The sequence below is a fragment of the Echinops telfairi genome, unplaced genomic scaffold (genome assembly GCF_000313985.2).
Source record: "Echinops telfairi isolate 266 unplaced genomic scaffold, ASM31398v2 ScPeMD7_23;HRSCAF=83, whole genome shotgun sequence".
Taxonomy (NCBI): domain Eukaryota; kingdom Metazoa; phylum Chordata; class Mammalia; order Afrosoricida; family Tenrecidae; genus Echinops; species Echinops telfairi.
In genome coordinates, this window is record NW_022103920.1 from 88,623,386 (window position 1) to 88,633,008 (window position 9,623).

The following is a 9,623-nucleotide window of genomic DNA, read 5'->3' on the forward strand; positions in this document are numbered from 1 at the left end:
GTCTCCAGGTGGGTCCACCCACATGCAGATACACCCACATATGGGGTCACCACAACATGAGGAACTGTATTAAAGTGTCACGGCATTAGGAAGGTTGAGAGCCACTGCCTTAGAGGAAGCCACCCTTTAGGAAGCACTGCCCTAAGACTCTGTACTTTCCCCTGCAAAGCTGCTGGAGCAGAATGGCCCAGGTAGTTCTCAGGGATTCAGCACGACCACTGCGGGGGTTTTGACAATCTGGAGAGCACTCCGTGTGCTGGAGGTTTGTGTCGGAACAATAGAGGTGCAAATTCACGGAACAGTGCCGAACAAAACACTTTATACATTTTCAGAGCCCACACGGCTTGCATGAGGAAAAAAAGAATACAGCCCGAAGGAAGGAAAGAAATAGAAAGGCAGTGGCTTTTATCCCTAGGACACTTTTGTTCTTGTGTTTCCAAGCAGCCTCCTCTCCACTTCCCACCACCCTCTTGGAGGCGCAGTAAAGAGGCAAGGAGGCCGGGGAAGGGATGGGCTTGGCTGAAGCAGTGATGCCGCCAGGGCATTCAGAGCTTCTCAAAGGAGTAGGACTAGGCAGGAGGTTGCCAGGGGAAGCCTGAGTCAGGCTGCGCTGAAAGCTGTCGGAGCTTCTGTGCCTGGCTCTCACTGAGCCTGCCAAACACGCACCTCCTTCGTCAGAGAACTCGGGATGGGGGAAGGGAGGCCGGAGATGGGCTTCTGCTCTGGGCTCCTTTTGAGCAAAACTGCGTGGGATCATCCCACTCCTCCTTTGCTGCATCCAAAGATCCTAGGCCCGTGCTTCTGGCTTTCTCGGCTACAGAGAACTGGCCTCAGACCTTCCAGCTTTACGCAGTGAGGGCACACTGGTTGGAAACGTGGAGGGATCTCCTCCTTTGCCCTCTGCCTCTGCCCAAGCCTCTTTCCTTCCCGGCTCCCTGAAGATGGTTCTTGGCCACAGAAAGGATAATTCTGCCCAGCAACTGGGGGGAACATCTCCTTTCCCCCTAATGTTTCTTGCTGTACGTAAAATTCTGAGTGGTATGAGGGCCTCTGGACTAAGTGTCTGTTGTTAGTCATAAAAACAACACAAAACAAAGGCATGGTTCTATTTGCAACTCCTGGGGTCCCTGTGTGTTGGAATCGGCACCCTATGGCAAGTTGGTTTGGGGGTGGTGTTTCTTTTGTGTGTGTCTTAGGAAAGGGAGCCACCACTTGTCTGTCAGTTTGTTGTGCTGTGCAGGTGTATTGTAGTCGCCGGCTTCTTGCTGTGATGTTTCAAGGTAGACCCCGGTCATTCAAAGACCAGCGTCACTCATGGTGGGCAGGTTTCTGGGGACCTTCTGCCTAAGACAGTTTAGGAAGGATCAGGCAGCCTACTTTTAAGAAACATTGGCCAGGGACAGTGTCTGATATTGTGCCAGACGATGAGCCCCTTCAGTGGAAGGTCCTCACAGTCCGACTGGGAAGAGCTGCCCCTTTAAAGTAGAGCCGATCTTTGTGATGTGGCTTTGGGAACTCACTTACTGAGGGCTCAAAAGGAGAGGAAAGAGCTACATATGTCCATTGCAAACTCAAATGTGGAATGCATGAAATATGAAGCTAGGGAAATTGGAAATTGTCAAATATGACACGGGACACCTAAAGATCAGTATCCCAGGCATTCCTGAGCTGACATGGGTTGATACTGACTGCCGTTTGGAATCACACAAACATACATGGTTTACTATGCTAGGTAGGACACATTGATGGCATCACGTCCATCATCAAAACGAACATTTCATGAGCTCTCCTGAAGTACAACCTTGTCGGCGATAGTATCCATCCCCCTACAAGGAAGGGAACTCAGTCAACACGACTGTTATTCAAATGTGCCCAGCAACACTGGTGCCCAAGATAAACAGACTGGCTTTAACAACTCATGCAGTCTCAAACCCATCAAACGTGCAACCGCGGTCTGCTGATGAGAAGGGGAACGTTGAGAACAAGGAAGCATCTGCAGTTGGAAAACATGACCTTGGTGATAGAAACCATGCTGGGGATTGAATGATAGAATTTTGCAATTCCAGTGACTTACGATTCAGTCAAATTCCATCCAATGCAAGTGTAATGTACAGCGACTCATATATTCACTGCAAAGAAATTCACTTCAAGCTACTCTGAAGCCATCCGCTGCAAACACTGTTGTTTTCAACAACGTGAACAGCCAGATGGACCTGGGAATAGCATGGAACGCATCTGTGGGGGAAATGATGCAGAGCTGACTGGAACAGACCACCACGCGCTCATACTCAAGTTCAAGTTGAAGCTGAAGAAAAAGCAAATGGGAGTGATCGAAGGCATGGTCATGAGTCTATCTCTCTCACTTGAATTTGGAGACCATTTCAAGAATATTTTTGACCTAGTAATGTGATATCAAAGACATCATGCCTGAAAAAAACAAAAGGCCATTAAAGAAACATGAAAGGATAGACCAAAGTGAACGTCAGACAAACTTTGAAACTTGTTCTTGACTCTAACATAACTCCAGCAAACGAGAGAAATGAGGAAGTAAAAGAACCAAACAGAAGAGTTCAAAGGTCCGCTTGAGAGGAAAACGTCAAGTATTATAATGAAATTGCAAAAACCTGGAGTTAGAAAACCAATTGTTTGTTTGTTTTTAAAGTCCGGTGTACATCGGGGCTGTAGTTCACAATGGTGTGCTTTCACCATAATCTATCTACTGTGAAAATTGTCCCAGACTCTGGACAATGTGGAGAAGAAAGGCGCATCAGGGTTAGCAGAAGACAGCAAATGACATAACTTTTGCTTGATGAAAACCAAAAGAACTTGAAGCATTTACCAATGCAGATCAAAGATGACAGCCTTCAGTAGGGATTACACCGCAGCATAGGAAGACAAAAATCGGGACCAATAAGTAACATCACAATCAATAGAGAAAAGATTGACGTCAGGGAATTCCCTTTTACTCGAGTACACCACCAATGTCCATGGAAGCAGCTCCCGTCAAAATATGAAGTGACAATGTGCACTGGGCACATCTGCCATCAACAAGATCTCCTTTCCTTAAACCGTTAAAAGGCAAAGATTCGACTGAGAGGACTCAGGTGTGCCTGACCCGGGCCATGATGTTTTCAGTTTCCTTCTATGCAGGTAAAAGTGAGGCAACGAATCAGGAAGACTTGATGCTTTTGAATGACGGTGCTGTCGAGGAATATGGAATGTGGCGCGGACTGCCCGAGGCACACATAAATCTGTCTTGGGAGAAGTACAGCCAGAAGGCCCCCTAGAAGCAAGGATGGTGAGAATTCATCCCATGTACTTTGGACATGCTATCAGGGAGAAGAACATCATGCTTGATAGGAGGGTCCACGTCCTCGGGGAGATGGATCAAGAGTGAGCACAAATACAGAAATGTGGTAGGGGTTCAGTCTGTCGTATGCGGAGCCCCCACGAGCTGGAACTGACGAGATGCCACCTAACCACAGCATGAAGGAGAGGATCACCCCTGGGCCGTGTGAAGGGTTGAGGACTTGACCACTAGCTGACAAGGATGGACACTTGGATCTACGCAAAGATGCCTTTGAAGATTGGCTTGGAGATCTGTTTCTGAGAGGTCACAGCCTGACGACCCCATGAAGCACTTTCATGCTGCGTGAATCGGTAGCAAGTAGCACTGGTGACTCATGCCAAGGAGAACCATCTCCGTGTGTCTGTTTATAAAGTGAGCATATGCCCCCTCCTCGTACACCAGGCAGACTTCTTAGAAGCTGGAGTGGGGTCAGGTGCCTGCTCCCCATCCTCCGTGGACATCTGTGCCCCACTGCAATTGACAGTCATACAACGCTAACACAGCTGAAGGCTGTGGAGAAGCAGCCCAGAGTTCCCTCTGCAGCCAGTAAATGACCCTTAGTAGCCTTGACTTCCCCACTCCCTTGGGAGAACCACAACATTGCCTGTAGAGTCGATTAAAAAAACAAAACAAAAAGCAAAACAAACATTAGAGAATGTCGTGACAGAAAACAGATCCCACTAGCCTGAAAGACACAACCTTTCTTTGTTATTTAATTTTTTTTAAAAACTTAACTAGATTGCTTAATCAGATCTCCTGCTAGGTTAGTGGAGGTCTGGTGCCAAGATCAAGAAGGCCAGTCCTCCTTGGTCTGTCCCAGCGATAAGGGTATTGCTACAGCTGTAAGGCCCAGAGCTCCATCTCCAGGAGCTGTGGCTCATGAGGTGTGAGGAGGACAGCAGCCCGCAGTCCCGGAGAAGATCCCAGGGATTGCTCCTGCATCTTCTGAAGGAGCATCCCTGGAGGAGTCGGGTTTCCTGGCCTGGAAGCCTCTCCGTGCTGGGATCCCAGGGCTGAGGCCTTTCCCCGGCAGGCAGGCAGGCATTGGCAGGATACAGGATGGATGCTGACTCAGTCTTCTTACCCTGGGCGAAGAGCTCAGTGTTCCCCTCACCTGCCCTCAATAAGAGCTGAGTTCACACACTTTAGACCATCAGTAACCACTAATTCTCCCAGACCGTGGAGGAGTTCTCCAACCCTCAGTTCCCAAGCTTCCTAGGTGGGCACATGGGTTTCCAGGAATTTCCACTAAAGAAGCAATTTGCTAGGGCCCTTTGAAGCCCCTTGGTGTCTCACCGGCTCCTCTGCTCACTCTAGACACAGGGGTGGTGAGCCGGAACTGCACGGAAGAGGGCTGGTCAGAGCCCTTCCCTCACTACTTCGATGCTTGTGGGTTTGCTGAGTATGAATACGAGACTGGGGACCAGGTGAGTGTCTGCCCTGCCAGGTGGGGAGCAGGGCTGAAGGCCAGGGTGGGGAGCATTTCCCCGAGGACCTTGGCTGCTGGTGGACTTATAGCAAACTCAGTTCTCTGAGCAGGGTGTACAATTCAACCAACATTCCTTAGTGTCTGCCTTGTGTCCAAGCCAGTGCACTAAGATCAGGGCATTCATTCGTTCAGCCGGGGCTGAGAACCAGTGGGTATGTCCCCAAGCCCCTCAAACCACTGCCCCACCCTGTGCCCCCCATCAGCAACCAGGACACCTGGCCTCCAAGTGACCAGGCAATTTAAGAGTTTATGCTGTGCCCAGCAGAGGACCTCCTGGTACCCTTCTCCAGTGCTGAGACTAGTGTCTGTTCTGATTGGTTAGTCCCCTTGCCATACTGAAATAGCACCCTTGCATTAAACAGAGCTGCATGTCTGTTACTGCCCAGCGAGAGGAATAAGTGGGTCAGTGCAGGGTGTGTGTGTGTGCGTGTGTGTGCATCAGGTGGGGCTGGAAACACTGATGGGGATTCAGGGGAGGTGAAAGTGGGAGGAGGAGATGGATGGTGGACTGATGGGACCAGGTCTTGGTTTTGGGGACTGGGTGTGGTTCCAAGGGGGGACTCAGTGGACTGGCCCATGCAAGGCACCACGTGGAGCCTCACATATCTTGCTTCCCATTGCAGGACTACTACTACCTGTCGGTGAAAGCCCTCTACACCGTTGGCTATAGCACATCCCTTGTCACCCTCACCACGGCCATGGTCATCTTGTGTCGCTTCCGGTGAGACTCCCACCAGTATGGCTTCTCCCCCAGCCCCACCCCTGCTCAGAGTTGCTGGCCAAGGTCTCAGAGGCCTTGTTCAGTCCCGCCACTCAACTTGTCCCCCTTGGCATTAGCCCTGAAAGTTCCCTTGGAAGGTGTTTCCCCAACCCCTGGAATGACAGATGAGAAACTTGACCCCCGAGAGGACAACTGACTGGTCTGGGGCCCCATTGCAAGAACCTGGGCAAGGAGACCTAGGATCCTCCCCAGAGAGGCCACAGGAGGGAGGGCGTATGACCTCATGGAGCTGTGGGGTTCGATGGCGGGGGGCCTCGGAGTGGGTAAGGACCTAGAGAGGGGGAAGAGGGGGTGGTCTAGTTAGTGGGCCCCCATGTGACAAAGCCAAGGTGTTGGCCCCCGAGGGGAGACTCTGAAGTGCATCTGGATTGGCTGCTTCATTCAGGAAGCTGCACTGCACCCGGAATTTCATCCACATGAACCTGTTCGTGTCGTTCATGCTGAGGGCCATCTCTGTCTTCATCAAGGACTGGATCCTGTACGCGGAGCAGGACAACAACCACTGTTTCATCTCCACTGTGAGTGAGCTGAGCCCACGGGCAGGCATGAGGGCCCCGGACAGAGGCCAGCCAGTGTGTGTGTGTATGCGTGTGTGTTGGTGGGAAGGCTTCTCAACTTGCCACCGGGACAAGACCCCTCTGCCTGCCCCTCACCCTACTAGCATTTCTATGAAGAGTAAGGCAATGCACACACACACACACACACACACACACACACACACACACACACACACCATTTACAGGGAAGCCCTGAGTCACCCAGGAAGCTGTGAGACACCACACCGGTTACCTGCCTGTCAGTTCTGACTCCTGGTCACCCTGTATGTGTCAGAGCCGAACTGTGCTCGCTCGGGGTTCTCGAGGGCTGGTCGAGGAAATAGCCACGAGTTTCTTCCAAGGAGTCTCTGGGTGGGCTCGAAGGGTCAGCCTTTCAGTAAGCAGCTGGATCCCTTAACCACTGTGCCACCCGGACACTCCTGTAGAGTTACTGACGTGACACCGGCTCCAGCCACCTGGCGTCCACTTCTTCCTCTCTGGTGTGTGTTGTTCTTGGCAGAACAGTTGAGGAAGGCCAGCTACTGGATTGTCAAGTTCAAAGAGGAGCAGACTCCCGGAGAGGGCTTGTTTGGGTTCCTGGTCACATCACTAGGCCATGTGGGTGCTGGAGTGCTGACTAGCTTGGGATTTTTCAGGCCACCCCGTCCCCTGATCCCTCAGAGGAGGGGTTGCACAGAGTGGATGGGCTGGGATGTGGTAGGGTAGAAGGAACATCCTAGAAGGCTCGGAACTCTGGGTGGGCACACGGCTATGAGTTGACATCAACCTGACAGCCATGTGTTGGTTCTTTTGGTTTTTGATCCATGAGAGGCCTGGGGTGTCTTCTACCACCGTGCTGGCTGGATCCTCTTTTTCCCAGAGACCCCGTCCTGCAGGCCATCACACGACTTCTGTCCCTCCTCGCCTCCCCCAGGGAGAGTGGGGGGAGACAGGGAGGGAGCTGGGTTGTCCTCTTACTTTTGTGCCTTCTCTGATGCATTTCGTTGTGCTTCCCTGGGGGGCTTCAACTCACAGGATCACGGGATGTTGAAATGTTCAAGTCTTCACACCCAAGGAGGGTGTGACCCTTAGAACCTTTGGATCCTTTAGCCCAGTGGTTCTCAACCTTCCTCAAGCCGCGACCCTTTCATACAGTGCCTCATGTGGTGGTGACCCCCCCAACCATAACATTATTTTCGTTGCTACTTCATCACTGTCATTTTGCTACTGTTATGAATCGGGCGACCCCCAAAGGGGTCGAGACCCACAAGCTGAGAACCGCTGGTCTAGCCCTCCTATGGCAGCGCTGAAGCCCAGGGGCTGGGTTTCCTGGGGCTGACCTGGAGGCTCTCCGGGCAGGTGGAGTGCAAGGCCATCATGGTTTTCTTCCACTACTGCGTGGTGTCCAACTACTTCTGGCTGTTCATCGAGGGCCTGTACCTCTTCACCCTGCTGGTGGAGACCTTCTTCCCGGAGAGAAGATACTTCTACTGGTACACCATTATTGGCTGGGGTAGGTCATGCCTGATGTCAGGCAGACTCAGGCCTCAGGGCCAGGGGCTGGGGTAGGCTGCTGGGTCCTGTGCCCCCCCCCCCCTTTGCTCTTTCTACCCTTGAGGACACCCCTGTCTGAGGGAGCAGAGATGGCCTACAGCCCACCGGAGAGGCGAGGTTGGCCCTAAGGGGGGACATAGAGTCCCTGGAGCTGCGTCTGAGGGATAGTGAGGGTCCTCAGAAGCGCTGGGTCTGAGTAGGAGGCATGTCCCCATCCATCAGAGTCCCAAGACGGAAGGGGGTCAGTGGCTCCCCGGCGACCAAGTCAGAGGGGTACACTCAACCACGTTGGTTTTCCTGCTATTTGAGTCTACTTTCCTTGTTCTGCCAGGGACCCCCACTGTGTGTGTGACGGTGTGGGCTGTGCTGAGGTTCTACTTCGATGATTCAGGGTGAGTACACCTATGTGCACGAAGGCAGGCGCAGAGGGATTCTTCCAGAGGAATTCTCCGTTGTTGACCTGATTTTAGGAGAACAGCCCCAAACAAACCATCCACCGGTGGGCCCAGCCTGGACCCCTAACCCTTTCTCAGGTTGACCCACCCAGACATCTTCTGGAACTCAGTGACAGAAAGTGCAAGGCTTCGGGGCCCCTCCCTCCTTCTAGGGCCCAGGTTGGACTGGCTCTTTTCCTTTTCAAAAGAGGAAGAAGACTGTGGAGGGTGAGGTCAGCCCCGGTGAGCCCTAGGTCTCAGAAAAAACAAAGTCCTTTCCCAGGAGCCCACGGTGACCCCTGCTTTGGGCTCCAGGCCCTGTTCTTTCGCTCCGTTGATTGCATGAGTGGGCAGTTAGGGATGGCTTGCCAGGGAGGCAGAGGGGAAGACCGAGGCTCAGGTCCAGGACACCTGATAAGGTAGGGTCAGGCTCAGCTGCCGTTGCCCAAGAGCTCTCCTTCCAGCCAGCTCGCTGCTCCCACTTCCCAACCCCCACCCACCCAGGGAGCTCAGGGAGTCGGGTGCATTAGCCTGTGGGTTCCTCAGCCCCTGGACATGACCTCACTTCACCCTGTCTGTGCACCCCTCTGTTTGCCCATCTTTCAGCTGCTGGGACATGAATGACAATACGGCTCTGTGGTGGGTGATCAAAGGGCCTGTGGTTGGTTCCATCATGGTGAGTGTCCTTGGGATGGGGAGACATACCCCTCATTCCATTTGTCCTCATTATGGGGTCGGCTGCCAGGAATATTATTGCGCACAGTTTTGAGAAGATTTCGTTTGCATCACTTGGGTTCATCTCTAGAAGAGGGATTGCGGGTCAAAGGGGGTATGCCTGTAATGTTACTTTCTAAGGAGCCCTTGTGGCCCTGTCAGGTAAAACGCTGCACTGCTAACCACAAGGTCTTGGGGTTCAAACCCACCCGCTGCTTCCCACGAGAAAGACGAGGCTGTCTGCTTCCATCAAGCTTTACCAAACCTCAGAAACCTTAGATCGGCTCTCTGAGTCTGCACGGACTCCATTCCAGGAGATCGTGTTGTTGGGTCTTTTGTTTCTTTGGGAAAACTGTTTGAGGATGACCACCTCGCCATCATGCCTGTTTCCATGTCTCCATGTCGAAATCCAGTTGATGCTAACTGGTGGCGACAACACGTTCTCTCTTTCTTGCCACCACTGGGTGGGTTCAAACTCGCCACCTTCAGGTTACCAGCCAATCACGAATCACTTGATAACCCTCACCTGGAATAGCATCTTAAATTCTGCCCAGTCTCCTATACAACAAACAAAAACCAACCCCCCACAGCCATCGAGTTGCTTCTGACTCAGTGATCCTATAGGGCAGAGTAGACCCACCCCTATGGGTTTCGGAGACTAATTCTTTAGAAGGTAGAAAGCCTTGTCTCTCTCCCACAGAGCAGCTGGTGTTAGCTGACCTTGTGTTAGCCGTTGAGGAAGGCCAGCTACTGGATTGTCAAGTTC

General features: G+C 52.3%; 1 protein-coding gene across 9 annotated transcripts in view; it reads left to right on the top strand.

Moving 5' to 3' along the window:
• Nucleotides 1-9,623, top strand: part of ADCYAP1R1 (ADCYAP receptor type I) — a 66,769-nt gene that overhangs the window by 36,053 nt on the left and 21,093 nt on the right. For all 9 annotated transcript variants that reach the window (XM_045289031.1, XM_045289030.1, XM_045289033.1 and 6 more), the window contains 6 exons: nt 4,667-4,776; nt 5,462-5,559; nt 6,005-6,137; nt 7,515-7,668; nt 8,041-8,101; nt 8,750-8,819. In XM_045289031.1, coding sequence (XP_045144966.1) covers nt 4,667-4,776; nt 5,462-5,559; nt 6,005-6,137; nt 7,515-7,668; nt 8,041-8,101; nt 8,750-8,819 — 626 coding nt within the window. The remainder of the gene's footprint in view (nt 1-4,666; nt 4,777-5,461; nt 5,560-6,004; nt 6,138-7,514; nt 7,669-8,040; nt 8,102-8,749; nt 8,820-9,623) is intronic.